Source organism: Lissotriton helveticus, chromosome 8 (assembly GCF_964261635.1).
Source record: "Lissotriton helveticus chromosome 8, aLisHel1.1, whole genome shotgun sequence".
NCBI classification, from domain to species: Eukaryota; Metazoa; Chordata; class Amphibia; order Caudata; family Salamandridae; genus Lissotriton; species Lissotriton helveticus.
The window spans coordinates 195,524,073-195,545,473 of NC_136069.1; the positions used below are offsets into that span (position 1 = coordinate 195,524,073).

The 21,401-nt window shown below is 45.0% G+C and overlaps 1 protein-coding gene across 2 annotated transcripts in view; it reads left to right on the forward strand.

Annotated features, from left to right (window-relative positions):
- The window catches only part of SETD4 (SET domain containing 4), a 120,278-nt gene that overhangs the window by 8,279 nt on the left and 90,598 nt on the right, over positions 1 to 21,401 (forward strand). For both annotated transcript variants that reach the window (XR_013599783.1, XM_078656897.1), the window contains exons 2-3: positions 16,962 to 17,068; positions 19,533 to 19,628. Coding sequence is in view for 1 of the 2 variants with exons in the window: in XM_078656897.1 (XP_078513023.1) it covers positions 16,993 to 17,068; positions 19,533 to 19,628 (172 nt within the window). In the remaining variant the exon portion in view is untranslated. The remainder of the gene's footprint in view (positions 1 to 16,961; positions 17,069 to 19,532; positions 19,629 to 21,401) is intronic.

Below are 21,401 nucleotides of genomic sequence, written 5' to 3' on the forward strand. Positions count from 1 at the left end.
AAGGCAGAAATCGGCATTTTCTGCCTGCGGCGCCTGATTACAGCGGAGCGGGTTTTGTTGCTGTTATGTGGACTAACGATCCTCGAGCACGTTGAGGCTGGCACACTTGATTGTTTACCCTGAAGGAAGCACACAGCCAGTTTCATATTTGGCCTGCAATCAATGAGGTAGGAATTTGAGTGCACCATTCCAATGCAGGTCAGTCCTCTGAAAACAGTGACTGAGAGTGCAGGCAGGGCCGGCTTGAGCGCTGGTGGCACCCAGTGCGACAATCATTTTTGGCGCCCCCACACCCCATGACCGCCTCCTTGTGTTCTCTCACTACCACCAGGCAAAAGTGCCCCTCATCTCTCTAAACATAAGTAATTGCTAAACACAGTGCCCCACCCTCCACATGTCAGCTTCCAGTGCGGCCGCACCTGTCGCACTGCCCTAAAGCCGGCCCCGAGTGCAGGCAGCTGAATAGCTTGCAGAAACATACTAGTAGCGACTGAGGGGTGCAGATTTAGCAATTAACCTACTTTTCCATACAAAGAGATTCGAAACCTGAAATCAACAGAGCAAAGCATGGACAAACAGAGGCTTGTATCTAGGCCGAATAGAAGTAAGCAGATTTGACTTTGACTTTATGGGGATGACTTAGAAGGCAACACAAACTCCGTCAAAGTATTTCTAACAGTAAATGTATTTAATAATATAGCTTCTATTAGTGTTGGCTGATAACGCTTAAAATACGTTTATAGCTCAAAACGAATGATGTCTGTTTACTAACTGAGGGTACACAAGATTAACATAGCCCCCTTAGTCAACAACAAAAACACCCCACCATGACAGGTATGTATATTTTGCTTTACTCAGTGAATGAAAAGAAATAAATGCATACTATGGCTGTTAATAGCTATAGTGTGCATTTATTTGCGACTGCCCCGTAAAGTGAAACTCCTCTCGTGCTTCCCAGGGTATGATAGATGGTGCATTGGCCCTCCGCATCCCCTAAGGTTGTATTTTTGTTCCTAAAAAAGGGAGTTTACTTGCTTGTATTAAGACCCAAAGAACCCTGGAATAATATGAACTTCTCATGGTGAGCGGTCCCGGGGGCACACTATTATAGCACGAGGGGTAAACTATGCAGACCTGTGCTCCTTTCATACCACAAGTCCCTGAAGGGAATTTTCGAAAAGATAGCAGACTCCTGCAGCGCTAGGGCATTTAAGGATAGAGATAGAAGAAATACTTTCATGGTTGGCAGTTACATTAACAAGAAATGGTTTGTTTCTAAAGTATACACAGGTTATTACAGAAGCAGCAGTATCTTACCACCAGAATATGTAAAATAAAATGGTTTGTACAATATTAGTTGAACTATGTTGTGAAGTAAATGTGCAATGTCGACGGGATGGCTTAGAGAATTTCTTACTCTAGTGTCAGTCGTACACTATATGCAAAGCCACTACGGGCCTCCCTTTACTGGACAATGGGCTGACGTATGCCCACGCTGTGTCTTGAAACTTTGTTCAATTTAAACTAAGAGGTGCAACATACACTTGTGAGCACCAGATTCTCTATGGGAGGTCGCAACTAGATTTGATATTCGGTCCACCCAAGTTATGAGCCCTTTAAGGATTGGACTTATCGTCTACTCCTCTTTAACGTAAAGAGGGTTTTGAGGTCAAAATCCTCCACTTGAAAAGGTCGCACCGGGTTCATAACGATTTTAAGCCTTGACGTAGTTGTTTACACGCGGTGTGCATCATCTATCGACCTGCATGTTAACAGACATTCGGGCTATCAACACTGTTTAGATATGGACTTTTGGATGAATTTGTGCTGTTTTTGGAGCGTTTTTTAAATGAAAAACTGGAACTGCAATAGTGACAGATCAAATTTACTCTATTGTTGTGCTCTGAATTATAAAATATTTGGTTATATGTGGAAATTCTTATTTTCCATATGTTAATGTACACTACTATGATGGCATAGTGTCTATTCTTTTGAGCACTCCATATCTATTTCTACATTGTACTTACCAACTTAACAGAGGTGCTGACAGCCTGGTATGACCGCTGCCATCTTGCTTCTTTCTGAAGAGTCAAACCATATTAAACTACAGTCAGAACTGTTCTGTGAGGGCGGTCGGAGATTGCAAGCCAGCCACCCAAGATATAATAATTGTTTGCTGGGGTGGAGGGACCGAAGGAAGTTGTGCAAACCAGCTTGAAAAAAAGAAAGGCATGCCCCCATTGTTGCTGATTAGACGTGCTGTTGTGCTTAAAAAAAAACATATAACGATCTTCAAATAGAGTTGGGCAAGCAGTGCAGCCGCCATTGGTAAAGATTACGCATGGCGTTGCGCTGTACTGTAAAAAAAAAAAAAATGAATAACTAATGTACATTTTTTTTTTTTTATAAAAGCGGGCTAAAATCTTAAGCGTGGCACCCATGTTGTTAATATGAAAGCGGGCGCTGTGCTAAAATCTAAAGCTTGGCGCCCAGGAGCGTGATGGCGATGAGGGGCAGACTGTCAGCAGAGAGTGGAAAAGTGGGAGCTGTTGCAGGAAAGCATGTCGTGCGTGCAATAGCAAAAAATCATTTAAGAAAATAGGGCTCACAGACTGTAAATAAAACATACAGAGTAACAACACTTTAAGAGGGCTAGTCCTAATGGGAGGCTACAAAAGGAGAAAAGGCAGTACTAAAGAAGGACTACTAAGCCTATTCAAGAATCAAAAGCAACCATTTAGAACGGACCGTAACAGGAGCCAATTGAAAAGTTGGACGGAAAACGTGTGGAGCTTCAAATCCATACTTGAATACAGCATGTCTCTAAGAGACAGCACAAGCAGTGCCTAGGCGAGGCCTAATAGTGCGCTGCAATGGGCATAAATCCACAGGGAGAATGAGTACATGTAATGGGGCCAGACGCCATAGAAGGGAACCAAGCACACAAAGGAGGGACAAATACAACCAATGCACCAATGAAAAGCCAGCATTTCAGAATGGCACGCAAAATAATTAATGGAAATCGATAGGCATGTTCGAAGCCTACAGAGAAGATCCAGCATGTCTTGAAGAGACAGTATATGCACTGCCTAGGTGAAACCTAAACATAAGGGAGATCGCGGTCTTCACATTTTTCAGGCCGTCTAGAATGATACAGCACTATACCTTCTGCTTCAGTTGTTCAGGGACTTCAGAATACACATGTATTATCTAAGGCATTAGGCAGACGGATCTCGGAGATCCGGCAAGTTAAACGCGATTCCCTTGTCCATAAAGCAGTCCAACAGCACTTGCTGCTGGCTCTCAAAATTATGGTGGAGACCGCTTAGCTCCTAGGACAGTTTCTCCATTGCCATTAAGGTCCAAAGCTTTCCCGCCCATCCTTGCAGCGTTGGCACCGTTGGAGACGTCCATTTCAGTGCCAAAAGTGGCTTTGCTGCCAGAATCATATTCGTGATCAGTCTCCAATCGACTGCCGGTAAAACAGCAATCTCAAATTGCATGAGGTCTAGTATGTTAGTGGCGGGATCGGGCTTCAGCGGATATCCCAACACCTCCCTTATGTGCCTCAGAATTTCCTACCAAAAGGCCTACAGTCTTGGAGAGGGAGAACCACCAAAGCCCCCCTCCCGGCTTCAACCCCCTCCAGCACAGACCACCTGCTGAGTCATACATCAGTTTATCAGGTGTGACGTGCCAGAGTATCATGAGGTTCTGCATGGTCTCCCTGTTTTGAACACTTCTACATAGGAAGGGAATATTGTTCCAGAGTTTCTGCCACTGTGACATAGAGATAGGGTTTCTTAGTAGTCTTGACCATCTTTCCGTGTATGGCCAGTTCATATTTATACCCACCTCAGTGAGAATAGCATAAATATTTTAAATGAATCCCTTGGGACCAACACAAGCCATGAATAGTTTCAACCAGGGGGTGAGAGCTCTGGTGGCTGCTGGGTTATTTATGGGGTGCAGGGCCCAAGGACGTAATTGGAAAGATCTCATGCAGTTGAGTTCCTGTAGATTACATTTTTGTTTGCATTGGATGAAATCTTTAATAAGGGTACTCTGGAAGAAGTCTTGCAGCATTCTACAGGTGCTATCGCACCAGTGAGCAACGTCTCCTTGTGTAAGCCCCGGTGAAAAGTCTACATTACCCTTTAAGGAGGTAAAGAAGAAGGGAAGGTGGTTAAGCGATGCCCTGTGATCAAGAAATACCAGACCTCCACAGTTATCTTAAGGATGTTGGATACATAGCAGGCTTGGGGTCTGGCACATCTGGGGCAGATGTACGTTGTTACAACGCATGCTTTTACTACGCATGCCTTTACAACGCAGGTTTTTCAACGCAAGTCATTACAACGACTTGCGTTGGGGGTCTCTGCCTGTGCTAGCTCTTGTTCATGGGCGGTGGGGGGACGGGCATGGGTGGAACAATTGAACTTTGCAAGCCTTGCTTTCTGGGGAGGCGTATCAGGGGGCCTGGCGTACACACATGGAGCAAAGCAAAACCAAAGGGGATGATGGGCGAAGTGTTGAACATTGCAAGCACTCACCCCTAGTCAACTGATCTGGGTTTAATCCATCATCATTCTTTAGCTCACTCCGCCACCCCAGTCAGACATGACCATATGCAAATCAGTCTGACCCTGTGCCTCAGGGGAACAGTCCAGCCTGAACTGTTAAGCCATGTTTTTCCTGGACTGGAAACTAGCATTCTTTCACAGGTTTCTGGCTAATCAGCCGTCATCAGCCAGGCTAGCTTGAATCCAGTGGCAAAGTGAGCAAGGGACCCACGTCTGGGCATACCCTGCCATCTTAGGACGAACAAATCAAAACCAAAGGGGATGATGGGCGGAGTTTTGAACATTGCAAGCACTCACCCCAGTCAACTGATCTGGGTTTAATCCATCACCATTCTTTAGCTCACTCTGCCACCCCAGTTCAGACATGGCCATATGCAAATCAGTCTAACTTCACCTACACTTCTGGGGAGTAAGGGCCATCGGAGAAATGGCTACATGTATGCCTGCCCACTTTAGATGGGCGTACATATAGTCATTTTTTTGTGTTTTTCTTATTGCCTGGTATAAACTAGAAGTAAGGAACAGTAAAAACCATTATAGTGCTCCGCCACCATGGGAGAGAAGCCTCCCATAGCGAGGGGAGCATTACTGTTTTTTCATTTAAAAAAGGAAATTCCCTTTCGGGATTTTCTTTTTGAAATGGGAAAAAAAAGAATACTTTTTGCTTCAGTGCCTCGTCCTTTCGATGTACTCCTGTAGCAAACAGTAAATTGCAGTGACGGCGGTTCCAGCAAATGCCTTTATAAATGACCGTCTGCTTGGTGGTCCTTTATAAATTAGGTGGATGGCCTCCCCACCATGGGGTCATAGTAATTTACTTCGTCCCCCGGCAGACCCATTAGCTGTCTGCCCAGATCTACACCTGCACCTATGTGTTTGTGCGACTGCCTGGACAACATTTTCTCAAGATGATCCTAGTCTCTGTAATATGGGAGCAGGCGGTGGAGGAATCTGGGGGTGCGTGGACAAAGCCTTCACCAAAACAAGTCGCCTGTAAAAAGCGGCCTCCAGGCAAGTCCCAGGAACGACAATAATAGCTCCGGTTCGCCTGTCCCCTGCTGGCCAGCTTGTGCTAAGCCAGCATTTGGTGCAGCAGACCAACTCCATCCTCACTAGTGCAACTCAAGTGGGCTTTACAATGGTGGTGTAGACTTCCAGGATCTCCAAGCCCCCCCTTGCAAACCTCCCCCCCCCCCCTTCGCGACTGCACCTCCTAATTTCATTTATAGCACACTATCCCAACAGGTCAGCTATCATTCAAAATGACCTTGTGTCCACGTTGCTATCTCTTGCTCAGTGTGCCCAGGTGGTAAAAATAGGACTGAATATAAGACCTACATATTTCACCTCCTAGCAAAGACAACCTGCTCAGGAGCACAAACCTAATATCTATTCACTGTGGTGCATGAGTCTTGTAGGGTTTGGGCTGTGGGGTTGGAACAGTGCTGTAGGTGAACAGTGGTACAGCCTCTCTTAAAGCTGAGCCCTCCAGCCCCATGAGTGATGCGGTTCATGCATCACCTGTGGTCCAGCAGCACATATTCGCTGTCCAAGGGGGCATGGTGCTCCTGGTTTGACTCTTTTTAGGTTTCGCCTGTCGAAAGCTGCGCAGCAGCCTTTCGCGCAGAGCGAAATCTTATGTCTTACACTGTGTGGCTTTGTTCCACCTCTCTGTTCCATTGGCTAGCTCCATAAATGGAGGCTAGCCATTGGAACAGACATCTGTCCGTCATTGTTCGAAGCGATTGGTGGGCTTAACGTAGAATTTTTCCTTTTTTGCCCACGTCATGCGGCGGTGGGTGGTGCTTTTTTTTTCGTCTCGGCATCCTTCGTCACACCAGCCTGCTCGCTCTCCCTGTGAGGACGCAGACCCGACCCGCTCCCTACTCCTAGCAGGGGTGGGCGTCGCAATTTCACTTTCCTTGCAGGTAATCGGCATTTTCACTATTTTTTTTCCCGTTGTCCGTGTGCCCGTGCTTAATGCTTGTTGTTTTGTGACTTTTTTGGCCCGGGGGGCACATTTCCTTCCTTGCCCTGGGGTTGATGGCACTCTGGGTGCACAGCTGAAGAGGGGTGGGGGCTGGAAACTCCAGGAATGTCCCCATGGGCAGCTACTATTCTGTGGGACTTTTTCACATCTGATTGTTGCAAAGATATGGTCGGACTTTTGTTGAGATTGTCATCAAATGACAGCATTGTCTTAGAAATCTATTATTGTGCAACATTGTTTTAGAAATCTATTATAGTGGTAAGAGAGTTTACGACTTCCGCGCTCGCTGGTGATAACTGTGGGTGGGTGTCACATCACAGTTTATAATGCCAGGATGATATTGCACTGGGTTTACCCATATGTTTTGGGCTCAGTGAGTTGCCGGTCATAGGTTCCACATGCTGTATTATAGCTCAGCTGGTTCTAACTCCTGCTGCAGAGATTCGTGTATTTTATACTAGCCACATGTAATCCGTGTAAGACATCTCTGTGGGTTAATGAACCTGCGGAGGACATCTGTTTGGAACGTGCCGGTTACATTCCCAGAAAGATAGATCAGTGGGTTAACACGTCAGATTCACTGTGTGTAACATGCAGAGTAACTTTCCATTATTATAGGACAATTGGTTAATGCACCTCTTTCAAAGATCAGTATTTAACCTTGAGGTTATACTTCATTCCAATCCCACTTAGATGTCTCAGGAGGTAAATGCGCCAGCTGCGTACATCTGCATGCATTTGCATTTTACACTACAAGCCAGATAGTACTGTGGGTTGATGAGCCTGAGGTCCACGTGCGTCCTCGTCCATAAGAAGCACCATCTCGCCCTTCCCTTGCAGAGAAAAATAACAGTGATCCCGTTTAAATATATAATGCACGTACTGAACATCTAAGCGCCAAGATGCAAGTCAGAGGGTGATGTGCGACGTAAATATTACCGTGACGCCTCCCTTCCCTTTGTGCAAGAGGTTAGACTGGGATAGCGGCGTGGGTGGGGGAGGGCGCTTCCTCTTGTTAGATTTACCCCCCTAGAAGCCGACACATAGAAAGTAGCGCGGGAGAACATCCGGCGTCGGAGTCTGCCTTCACATCGCCAGCTGTGCTGGCGTTTTTTTTTATTCAATGTATGTATTGTATATTTTACCTCATGGTTCGCAGAAGGCGGATGTGTGGGGCGTAGAGGGGGCGTGCGAGGCCCTGCCGCCTGTTCTCGTTAGGCTCTCACATTCTTGGCTGTACACTGTAGTCATTTTTTTGTTGCAGTTTTATATAGCGCGAACTCCACCCGAAAGTATCGGAGCGCTTTACACGAGCACCAGTTACATTACATAAGGACACGTTCCTTTTTAGTAGGGACGGGGAGATTAAGTGATTTGCCCAGAGCACAGGATGTTGAGCGGACGCTGAGACTCGAGCCTGGTGGTAGAGGTGTGGCGCAGCGGCCAGGGTGCCAGGGTGCCTGACTCCGGACCATGGGGTTCAGTGTCCGCTACCCACGACAGGTTAGCCCAGTGAGACTCTGGGCAATAGCTCGCTCAATCTTCCCGTGGGGCCCCAGCGCCAGGGCACCTCTCCGAAGGTAGCTGTGCGCTTTACAAATGCTGGTATTTCATTTCCCCAGTTCAAAAGGCGGCAGCTCTGGCCCTTACGCCACCTCAGTGGTACCAGGAGCAGCTCCTCTACTGTGGGGAAAGCCAGCGGGCTGTTATTAAGTCTGTTAGAAGCTTCGTCTGGGAGAGTGTGTGAGAGCCACGGAAGGAGGCTGAGGTGGATCCGTGATCCTAAGAGAGAGCGACAAAAGTGGCTGAGGTGGATTTAAGTGATACCCGTGAATAGAGCTAGAGACCTCACTGCTAAAGTCCCGGCGCATTCACATAAAAGAAAACACCACTGTAAGAGGTGCCCTCAGCAGGGAAGCCTACCACTGAATGGGCATACCCTGTCCCTAGACAAGCTGCAGGCACTGCGGGAAGCGCTTTAATTTCCGAAACACTCAGGTCAGCACATTCTTATGTGGTGCGAGTCTGGATTCCAAAATTCCCTCCAGCGCCTAGAGGCGGCCCGGCTAACAACACTCGCTATATACCTGCTATCTCATATCTTTTATTATGGGTTCTATGCGAATGCCTGGAGATACCGTACCATTTACTTAAGCAGCGTGTCGCCTTCTGATGTTATGCTACTTGTAATACCATGAGTGGCCTCTTGTAGCAACTTATTACAGCTGAACTCTGAGTCACAAATAAATGCCGGCCTCCGTAGCTGGCACAGGCTGCTAAAAGTGGACCCCTGGGAACAATAAGGCATGTAGATCGCACATATAAAAGAAAGAGGAGAAGGAAACAGAGAGATAGTTAAATGTCTAGAAATATAGGCATCAGGACATCAATTGAAGTCATATATATCAAATGTATTACCCAGTCAGTAACATGTTACTAACATAACATAATAACAGTTGGCTTATACCCTGCCAAACCAGATTTGACCTATCTTGTCAGAAATTTGCGAAAGATTAAGCTATTGACATTGTAAATGACAATGCCATTTATTTATCTGTTTTCAAAACCAACACATAAATAAACAATTTGTCATTTACAATGCCAATAGCTCTAACTTTGTCAAAGGCGAAACCGTTGCATTGTAAATGCTTGTTTTCTTTGCCATTAGTTCTCGCTTGTGATTGACAGCATTTACTCTTTATGGTGAATGTACCACTCGGTCTACTCTGCCCATATGTTGTATTGTGTACGTCCCTTAATTAAGCAGTGCTTCTACACTTACGTTTCTTCTAAGCTGCACTCCAAGGTTTGTTTTGAGCAGCGTCAGAGCTTCCTACATACACGGCATGCATCTGATTGCAATGCAGTAATCATTCTGCCAATAACTGGAGCTAAAACCCTGTGTTTACCACGAGAGACCAGCATTTTGAGTGAGAACTCACTGGAAAGGCTGCTGGTTGTCATTCAGTACATCTTTTTTTACAGCCAAGCAAAGTGCATAGATACATTTTCTCCAAAGAGACTCAGTAAAATAAGTTGCACTCTTTTTAGATCTGTGTAATTGCAAAAAGACTCTCAACAAGAAATGTGGTTATTTTCAAGCGAAAGGAGGGTGGGTGCACACTGCCTCGCTACCCAGAACTCATTTTGTCCCAATGTGTTATGGTAAATGCAGTGCATGGTAACCCTTACTTCAGTGGTAGTTTTTAGCTTTTCACCCTTGTTGGTGCAGCCAGTGCTGTATATCTCTAGACGTGTGTCTAGATTTAGACCTTCGTCCGTAGAGAGCAGCAATCTTTTAGGGGGTGCTGGAAATGCTTTCCAAAGTCGTCTCAGGTCGCTGTAGAACTCACAGGGTGTAGATGCATCAACCAGAGCTCGTCAGCTCATTAGCTCAAGGGAGCCTTTTCAAATGAAAAGGAGGGTGGGCTCATACTACCTCACATCCCAGCACTCAACATTTTTTAATCTCCCACCAAGCGAACCCAAAGCCTGTTGCCAGCCAGCGGGAGCTTTAAAAATGCTCATGCCGGCTGGTTGCCGACTTTTGATCATCTGTTTCCTGACTTGCGCTGATGTGGGCAGGGAAACCAATCTAAATTATTGTTCTTGTCCGGAGGGAGCAGCATTAGGATCTGCTCCCTCCGGCAGGAGAAATGCCGGCTCCCACACCATGCGGGGAGTCTGCTAGGGTCGCGGGCCAACAAGTGTACGGAGGGTGCCCTGGGTGGGCACCAGGGCACCCAACTTTAATAGTGCAGCTCCAGGAAATGGGGTCCCTGGGGCCAGAAAAAGATCAGTGAGGGATTTGTGCGGTCCCTCTCTCCTTTAACTTTAGTAGTGGCCCTGGAGAATGGGGTCCCAGGGCCTAATAAGGCTCCAGGAGAGGGGGCACATGTCCCCCCTCCCCTTTGATGAAAAATAATCCCTGGGGGATGGGGTCCCCAGGACCCAATAAGGCTAGAGGAGGGGAGCCAGGTGGTCCCCTCCCCTTTAAAAAACAGAAGGTCCTGTGGCCAACTTATGGTAATAAAATATTACTTTAGGTAAAAAGAAAAAACCCTAGAAATTTACTGAAACAAACCAAAGGTTAAAGTAACGTTATAGTTAGGTGAATTGCGATTCTCCTATTAACATGACGAGAGAATCTGGATTTCATTAAAGACACGGAGGCTAACATTATGCATTAATCCTTTAATGCAGCTCACAAACACAGCCGCTACATCACAAAGGTAAGAATAAGAATTAGGTGACATCACAGTATCCATAAAGGCCAGGTGCCAAGGGAGATCCGCCTCTTTTAAATGCCTCGAGTGACAGGAGAAGTTGAAACACAGGAGTAAAACTTGAACTTGAATGAAGGATTGTAGACCATCTTGAATTCCATGTAGATACATCAATTAGAATTATCTGAAATGGAAAAGGAGTAAATCAACGAGAAGGACAGAAAGGGTCTTCATAAGAAGCACGAACAGGAACATCAGAGTAAGAAAGCATGAAAAAGATTGTAAACCAGATAAAATAATTGTAAACCAGATTAAATAACAATTCAGAATTACCCTCAGGGAGGGAAGGGAGGGATAATTTTAGCCTCCGTGTCTTTAATGAAATCCAGATTCTCTCGTCATGTTAATAGGAGAATCGCAATTTCATTACAAGACAGGAGGCTACATTATGCATGTTGGTAGCCTTGAATAACTGCATCAGAAACATGTTCAATTGGTTTACAATAATGATGAGCAAAATTATAGGCATTAGACCAATCAGCGGACTTAAGGATAGCATCCAACTTACCACCAGACCAGAATGACTTGCTGGCCATAGCACTCCTGAGAGAATGAGCTTGGAACTTAGACAGGTCAATACCAGCAAGATTCATAGCAATCTTAACCCACCTAGCGATAGAGCAGGATGAGATGGGTTTAAAGGGACTAACATAAGAAACTAAAAGTTGATTTGCACCAGGAGGACGAAGGTTAGACATTCTGGAATCGTATTCCTTCATGCAATCAACAACACATAGTTTTGGATGGGAATCAAAACGAGGGTAAAAGATAGTCAGACATGGTTTTGGTTCTTCTAAATATTTCAAACTTAACACCAAACATGTCATAAGATCTATTAGAGATGTCCAGAGCTTTGACATCAGAAACTCTGCGACAAGAAACTAGACATAAAAGAGAGGCAAGCTTAATTGAGAGACATTTCCTGTTAAGGAGAGAATTGTTAGGCCATGAACAAAAAAGATCAAGTAAAAGTTTAACATCCCAAACGGATTGATATCTTGGACGAGGGGGTCTCTTAAGACGAATACTTTTAAGAACTCTACAGATAATAACGTTTTTACCTACCGTTTTACCATTGACGAGAGCATGGCCGGCTGAAATTGCAGATCTAAAACAATTAATTGATCTATAGGAGAGACCATTATCATAGATTTCAACAAGGAAATTAACAATACAGACTATAGGAGCCTCCACGGGATCCAAGTTCCTCTCCAAGCACCAACTAGACCATTTCTTCCAGATGTTATTGTATCTGTAATGGGTTCCAGGTGCCCATGACTCTCCGAGGAGAGTGAGAGCAGACGACGAAAGTCCAGACAATTGGTGAGATTGCCTGACACTTTCCAGGCAAGAAGGTTCAAACTCCCTGAAAGAACCAGGTGATGATCCTCTCCGTCTGCGTTTAGGAGGAGGCCCTGAATTGCGGGAATCAAGAAGGGAACGTCGCAAGAAAATTCCAGAGCTATGGGGAACCAGGCTTGAGACGGCCAAAAAGGAGTTATCAGGACAAGGGAGCATTGTTCCTGTCTCACTTTCTGAAGAACCCTCTGAATCATTGCAAAGGGGGGAAAGGCGTAAGGGCGAAGGGGAGCCCAAGGCTGGAGGAAAGCGTTCACAGCTAGAGCACCCGGGTCTGGCATCCAGCTGAAATACTGGGGAAGTTGGAAGGTCAATCTGCTTGCGAAAAGGTCCACGTCGAAGGGACCCCAAAGAGTGTTCAGGGAATTGAAGATCGTCGCATCGAGTTTCCAGTCGCTGAAATCTTGAAGGAACCTCGAATTTCAATCCGCTAAAAGATTGGATTTCCCTGGAAGGTATTCTGCTCTCAATGAAATTTTGTGTTCTAGACAGAACATCCATAATTTCTTGGCCAGATCCGAAAGATCTGCGGACCTCGTGCCACCGAGACGGTTGATGTAAGAGACCGCAGAAACGTTGTCCATTTTTAGAAGGACAGATCTGCCTTGAAGAGAGTGTCTGAAACTCATCAAGGCATAGAGTCCAGCAGTCAGCTCTAAAAAAATTTATATGGTGGGAGGACTCCGAAAGGGTCCAAACTCCACCGGTGTCTTGGTCGAGGAGGCGAGCACCCCAGCCGTGCAGACTGGCGTCTGATTCCAGGACGAAGTCTGGGGTGGAACCGAAGATAGCCCTTCCATTCCATGCATCCAAATTGTCCAGCCACCAAGAGAGTTCCAGTCTCGCTGGTTGGTCCAGAGAGATCATGTCCCCATACCAGAGACCGGACCGAAGGGCTTGGGCTTTCACCCTCTGGAGAGCACGATAGTTTAGGGGATCCGGAAAGATAGCTTGGATCGAAGAAGAAAGAAGACCCAAGAGTCTGGCTAATTCTCGTAGGGAGAGAGATTGATGCTTCAGGACAAACCTGATTTCTTTTCGAATTTTTGCAATCTTCTTTTTCGGCAGTGAGAGAAGACAGCTTGAGGTGTTCACGGTGAATCCTAAAAATTCGAGGGATTTTGAGGGCGTCAGGATGGATTTTTCTCTGTTTATAATAAAACCAAGATTCTCTATCAACTCCATGGAGACCCTGAGGTCTTCCGAAATTTGTTCTTGGGTTTGAGACATGATGAGGATGTCGTCTAAGTAGATAATTAAACGAACCCCTTTTGTTCTCAGAATCGAAACGATGGCTCTCATGGCCTTGGTGAAACACCAGGGGGCGGATGAGAGACCGAAGGGGAGAGCCTGAAACTGGTAGAGGTGTCCGTCCCAAATAAATTGGAGGAAGGATTGATGTTCCTTTGCCATGGGGATAGTAAAGTAGGCATCCTTTAGGTCTAGCTTGACTAACCAATCTCCTTGAAGGAGAAGGTCCCTGAGAAGATGGATGCCCTCCATCTTGAAGTGACGATAAACCAGGTATTTGTTTACTTCCCGTAAGTTTATCACTGGCCTCCAGCCTTTGTCCTTTTTCTCTACCAAGAAGAGGGTACTTACAAAATTCTTTTGTGACCAAGGAACCTCGATAAAAGCTCCCTTTTTTTAGCATAGAGGAGACCTCCTCCCTGGCGATAGCTAGATGTTCCGGGGGAAGGTCCAAGGGTCTTGGAGTCGTGGATTGGTAAGAGATGTCCACGAAATCTATCTTGAACCCGTGGACAGTTTGGAGGACCCACGGGTCCTGAGTATAACATTCCCAAACATGGTAAAACAATTTGAGCCTTCCCCCGACCTTGGTAGGGGAAGGGCAAAGGAGGGCACTTACTTGAGGTGTTGGTATTAGGTGCTCCACGGGAGGGGAAGCCTCTGCCTCGGGAACCACGACCTCCTCGTTGGGGGTAGAACTGTTTGTTAGAGGGGTAGTATCCTCTTCCTGCACCACCTCTACCTCTGCCGGAGTTATAGGGCCTGAAGTTGGCACGGCCGGAAGAACGGCCCCTTCTTCCGGCCTGACCAAAAACATTAGAAGGGAAGACTTTTTTTAGGTTGCTTTGACCCCTATCAAGAGCCGTAAAAGTCGCAACATATCTGCCAATTGACTTAATCATGTCTTGTCCGAAAAGTAGGCCTTGGGGCTCGGAAGAAGGCTCCTTGTCAGCAAGGTCCCCAAGTTTGGGGTTAATTCTGTTTAGGACAGTTTTCCTCCTTTCCATGTTCAGGCTTGAATTTGCGTTCCCTAAGAGAACGATAGCTCTCTGGCTCCAACCCCTGATGAGCGCAGTGTCAAGGGGAGTATCTGAAATATAGGATTCCTCAGCAAGATCAAGGATCTTGGTGAGAGGTCCTAGCATGTCTAGAAGACGGTCCTGGCAGGATTTAAATGGTCTTTCGAGCCCTTTTCTTGGGTCCTTTCCCAGTTTGAAAAGGAATTTAAAGAGGTCTGGGTCAAGGTTGGGGGTCTGGCAGACCTTATCCCCTATAGATGGTCTCGGGCACTCAGCTCGCATAATGTTCCTTGCATCAGTTTCCAAGGAGTTTCTTAGCCATTTGGTTATGAACTTGCCGACATGTTCCTGGGGGGACCATTTAGAGCTATTAGGGCGTGAGATGTTCACAGGAGAAAACATCTCTCCCCCTAGGGGGTCAAGGATGGCATCCTTGGAGGAGGGAGAGGGGTCCAGCTCGGAAAAGGAGTTGGGGTCAGAGTCATGGTAATCGTTAGGGTCGAAAACAAACTCGTCGTAGGGTTCCCCGAAAGTCTCCTCTACGTCAGAGTAGGTATCAGAATGAGCACTAGCACCATCACCACTTGTGCCGCTTAGGACACCTTCCAAAGTTGTACCGCCAGGGGTACCCAACCTAGTTGTGCCGCGAGGGGCACCAATGCCTCTTGGAGCGCTAAGGCTTCCCAAATCCAGAGAGGTGCTTGGACCTCCAAAGTTCCCCGCACAACTATCCGTAGTGTGCTTGGTTTTCCTAGGTGCTTTAAGTTTTGTAGGGTTGTTAGGGTGTTGCCCAGGGTCACGGAGAGTCCTTTTACGAGACATTACCTCGTTAAAAGTATCGAGCATGCATGCTCTCATTTCTTTTTTTAGAAAGTTTTTGAAAGCGTCACTATTGTGAGAAGGGGAAGAAGCTGTAGCGTCTTCACTCTCCATATCAGACATGGGGTAAAGCAGAGTGATGATATAGGATACACAAAGTTAACTTGCTTCTTTTCCCCTTTTTTTTTTTTTATGTATATAGGAGGAGTCCAAAGTAAAAATAAAGCTAATAATGCCCCGTTTGCCACTCAATGGTGTTAAGCGTCTAAAAATGCCCTGTTTGCCACTCAATGGTGTTAAGCGTCTAGTAACAGCTGATCCCCGTGTTGTGGAGAGCGCAACAGGGAAACCGACGTGCTCGAGCTACAGAGGGCTCGAGGGAAAGAGGAAAGGCCCTTAGGAGGCGGGGCGCGTTGCGCTACCGCTGCCGAGGGTCATTCCTCAGTGTCTAGGCGTTCGTCGCGTTCGTCGCTTGAGAGCGAGTGCCTGAGCGCGAGCGCGAGGAGTCAGTAAAAGCGGGTATTTTCAGGAGAAATTAGGTTAAAAATAGCAATAATAGGTCGTGTATCTTGCGGGAGCAGCGGGAGAAAGCGTGAGAGTGCCTTAAAGGCGGACATGGTCGGACAGCAGGAGAAAGGGTGAGAGTGTCCTAAAGAGGGACATGGCAGCGCAAGAGGTGAGAAGAGACAACCATAGATTGGAAGTCTTTAGGGAGGGGGACACGGCGGAAGGTAACCGGGAGGCATGGGAACCGAGTAGGGATAAAAGCGTTCACACAATCTCCAAGTATATTAGACAGCTTATCTCTAAGGTAGCAGTATATTACAGAGCTTATCATGTAGCTTATCATGTATATTACACAGCTTAAGATCTAAATATGCTATAATAGCTTGACAATGTAAAGTCTAAAAAGAGTAGTTGGTAAGCAAGACAACTTATCTGTTTGAGAGCCGCATTTAAAAGAGGCTGATCTCCCTATGTCAGTTACAATAATGATCTGAACTAAAAAAAAAAAAGAAATTCACCAGAGCTAGCTATAACTTGCGCCTCTGTAATGCACTGCTTATGACCTCGCAAATTACATCACTCATGACTTGTTCTGTGACAACTGTAGGGTTGTCTGTTTTACATGGTTTCTGTGTAGGAGTCCGATTTCTTCACAGCATTTATTCAACTTTCTGCACAGTGGCGTGTTCTGGTATTTTAACTGAAATGACCGCATCATAATGCAAATGGAATGAATCTTCAGACCATTCAGAGATTTCTGAGGCTATCCATGATGAAGATATTGGTTATTATTATTATTATAAATCTTTGGCCGTTTAGGAAAATCTTGAGAACCTGCTCGGTTTCTAGACTAAATACAGATGGTTGTCTTTTTTTTAAGTAGATGCCTTGATGTGATCAACTTGTTGACTCAACACGTAATACGTGATTTTCTGCTTTGTATGATAGATCCAAAAGTCTATTTCTTTCCAATTTTGATGCAATTAAAATGTATAGAAATATATATGAAAGAAGTCATGTTTCCAGCCTGCTGGTTTTGGTCTGTGAACTCTTGACTAATTTATATGGGTAGAGTTGTGACTTGGAATTGTGTATTGTGTAACATATTTGAAAACAACATAATGTTATGTTCATCTAATCTTTTCAGATGCACAGAATCGGTTGATCACTTTTCCAAGATGATACGAAGCAGAGGTCGAACATGTCGAATCAGGAGGAGGAGGAAACTAGTTGGAAGCTCAGTTGCTAGCGGAGGTAGGAATTGTAATTAAGATGGAGTATTTAAATTGCCGCTTTATGATGTATGACATTAAGGTGTTAGTTATGTAGTTGAATAGTGCTTAGTTTTTCTTAACATTTCTATGTTGAGATTTCTATTGTATTATAGTAGGGTTTGATAGTGGAGCAGTGAATCGGTCTATCGCAACAATCAGCACTGATGATGGCTGAGTGCTAAGCAAAAATCTGGACCCCGCACTTAATTTGTTTACTATTTTTAAGTACAGTCAGTGCTTAATCCCTTAAAACTACTCACAGAGTTTGAAGGCTGTGCTGATCATCTGCAGTTGAACCTAGAGATGTGTTGACAATGTGAATGATAAATATGGTCTCCAGAGTAAACTGGCTGCTGCTAAGAGAGGTATACTCTGGCGGGCAGACGGTAAGGGAGTGCAGGGTGTGGGGAGAAGGGCAGCAACTGTGGTGGGGGGGAAGAGTGTGGTGCTGAGAAACCAATTGAAGGGGAAGAGTGGCCACAACCTGAGCCCCAGAATTCGCGAATAAAAAAAGTCATCGAATGCTTCTGTTAAAATTTGCACTGCTAATTTATCTATCTGGCTACATTCAAGATCATATTTTGGCCCTGTATGTGAGAGATTCCAGCCTTAGACAACAGTACCGCCTAAACTATGAGGCCTGATCCCTTTTAGACCGAAGCAGAAGTGACCCCCCAACCAATTTCGCTCTAATTGGGCTTATCAGTGGGGTATAACTGGAGTCCTAACACTCATTGAGGAAAGGACCCGTGTCTGGACATTTCCACTGCATGTGTAACTCAGCTAAAGTCAAAGCCTTTTGAGGGCATCCCCAACCCTTGAGCCTGCTCGGTATGGTCTTTAGCAATGGGTACAAAGTCTAGCTGATCTCAGCGTCATGTGCCTTGTCTCCTTGGACTTATAGCTACTTGGTAGGGCCTTTGAATAAGGCCAGCGGACTCTGGCCAAGCGTTTTATCTTCTGATCATGCAATGTGTCCATCCCCCTCTGCCCCAAGACCTGCTGTGTAGGCTCTGGGCTCTGTTCCCAAAACCCACAAGACACCGCCGAGGGCTAAACTCAGTGGACTCTATCCAGGGTGTGGCTTTTGGTCACAAGAGCTGTGCTATATCCCTCCTAATACTAAAGTTTTGCAGCAAAGCTTTATGCCCAGTGGACTCTTGACTACAGAGATCATGTCTGTTTCCCTGCCTCTAGAGTGTACTGAGCATGGCCTTTATCAGAGACATTTGTTACCTTCACCTTTCAGAAATCCTGCAGTGCAGTATGTAAATGCCTCGGCACAGTATTTACTTGTGGATTTTGAAGCAAGGAGCCTCTACTTAATACAGTGTATCCAGTGGCAGTTAAGCCTGTTTACCAGCATTATTGCTAACACCATTTATGTAATGTGTGTAACGTGATATTTAACTTAATTAAGCCCCAGGTTTGAACTTTTATATACGTGTACCATTTGGGAGGCACGATTTTTGGGAAGTTCAAAAATCAAATAGCTCAAAACAACATTTCATGAAGTTTGCAAACCTATTACTGAAGCTGCTCAGTCACTGCCAACCCCAGTGAGTTACATTTATCTGCATTTAAGTAGGGGTGGTCGACATGTTCCGCTCCAATTATGGCTGAATCAGGCCACATTATGCCATCCGCCCGCTGTGGAGTTTTTTCTCACACGAGTCTCAAAAACAGTACGTTGGTGAGTGTGAGCGAGATTTGGCGTCCCCAGCACAATTCACGTTCACTAGGAGGGCACCCTGCAAGATTTCTCCAATGCAGTTGGTCAGAAAGCTGCCACTCAGGTGGAAAATCTACTTAAACTGCAGCAAAATCAGTTTAAGAAACTGCGCCCCCTGCCCTGCCGCCCGGTGCTGTGTGCGTCGAGCTCCCGGTGCTAAATCACAGCGTAATTCTACGAAATCTCACAGAGTATTTTTGTGACTCCGTGACTTCCTCCTAGATTTACATTAAAGAGACTGAAGCGGGTCTGGTTCATTAACTGTCATCATGAAAGGAACAAAGAGTTTTATTTCCGGTTGAAAACATTGCTAGAAAATAATGCTATAAATATAATCCTAATCTAGATTTTGGGAGAAGATTTTTTTGTTTGTTCCATATTGCTTCTATTTGGCTACAAAAATACAGATTTTCAGTTGATTTTAACTGTTACGTTAATACAAATGTCGGATCCTTAGGTTTCAAAATAAACGACTGTAAAGTAGCAATGTAGATATTCATTGTTCCTTGGGCTATAAAATTGCTGTCCTTGCGTGCAGCAATGTTCCTTATATTCTCGAGGTGGAGTCTTTGAATGTTTTATTGAGCTCATATATTGAGAAGTGATTCTACTTTACTTTTACATTGTAGATGTAGAATTAATTGATTATTTGTTAATTATAAAAGATAAGCATTTATGCTGTATAGTGTATTTACCAATCACTTTATTACAGTTAATCACAGTCATGAGCCTGAATACATTCAACTGAGGAAATGGCTGAAACACAGAGGCTTTGAAGACCCCAATTTACAGACTGCTTTCTTTTCAGGTATTGTATTCAAAATATAGTTTTTATGACATTCTTTGCATCCTTATGTTGCAGTCACTTTTCATATGCACGAAACTGTTCGATTCACTACAAGAATGTAGGTCTTGTTACTAAATGAGAAAATTGGGAACATCGTTTTTTGTTGTTGTTGCTTGTACAAGTCTGACACTTCTGTATGTGTACAAAATCACAACAGTTTTGTCCGTATTAGTTTACATTTTGGTCCGTTTCACTAGACATGTAGTATGCACTCGCCAAGCTAAGGGACTGAGTACGAGTTTGGTGGTTTTGGAGAAGGCTGCCATGTCAGCGCCACGCTCCAAGACCGCCAAACCCTTAGTTTGTCTGCCTGCTGGATTATGAATTGTAATCCTGGCGGGCTGTCCTGCGGCAGCAGTCCCACGGCGGTGCCGTTCTAAGGCTCATAGTAAGCCACTGCCATAAGAGCGCCGCAGCCCGTTCCTGCATGGACAGAAATACACAATGTTGTGCATTTCTGTCCATGCGGGAACAGGGGATGTAAAAATACAGGGGGGGCACACTATGTGCCCCCTTGCATGCACCCACATGCACAGAGTAAACAGTTTCCTCACCACTACCCTTTTCATGGTGGGCTCACCACCATCAAAAAGGTCTCAGTGAGGAAACAACTTGTAATATGCTTGGCGGTGCCAGTGGTTGTAATATAGCAGGTGTAGCCCCATCCAGAGCCTGCCACCACTGATTCGGCGGTCCAATTAGACCCTAATTATAACCTGTAAATGAATGACTAGAGAAGGACTCCACTGCATTTTCTAGCTACAAAAAGATTATTAGTCTAAAAGGACATCGTGAGAAACATTCACACTTTTTTACTCTTACAGGCCTTCTAAAAATTCCACAAAATCTTCGTTAAGTAGCACACTCATGTACATCAGTAACACACTAAAGCACATCATAAACCACAAGACCGAAGTCCAAGGTTTTGTTTACCTTTCTTGAGTATATTGTCATTAAAACAATGCGCAATGGTGACGGTCAGTGATTTAGGTGATGCTGTGGCAGCAGCGTGTACTGGCTTGATAATGGATTTACTATATTTGCCAAATAATGTAAACAGTTGCAGATTTCAACCACATAACCACATAATTCGGTCCTCCATGCTGCATAATCCTCCTATCCCTAACTATGCTGAAGCTCTGCAGATTGGTTGGGGCTGTCACCATGATGATTAGATCCGTATTTATCAGCCAACCTTGAAATATTTTCCATATTTCACAGTTCCCTGTGATATGTGATTTTTCATATCACTGCACATTCTAAAGCATGTATGTGTGTGTACATATATATTCACTGAAAAATCAAATATCAATGTGACATTATGGTTAGGTGTTTAAATAAGATAAAAACAAACATTCAAAAACCCAAAAAACTCTGAAATTCACCAATTATACTTTACTGAGCTAACTAGAACATGTTCCCTCACCATGCACTGACCTCACATATTCAAAGTTGAACCTCTCTGACCCCCTTCCTGCTAACGCTGTAAAAGACTTTTCCCCTTGGCTTCTCCCACTCTGGACTAAGATTATCAATAGCTCTCTTCAACAAGGATCCATCCCCAACGCCCTCAAAGTCGGGCAAGTCACACCGCTACTAAAACAAGCATTTGCAATGCAATAGGTCTCGCAGTTGTTAGAGTTTGAGCTATTGGCATTGTAAATGGCACTGTCTTTTATTTATGTGTTGGTTTTCAAAACATAAATAAAAGGCATTGTCATTTACAATGCTAAT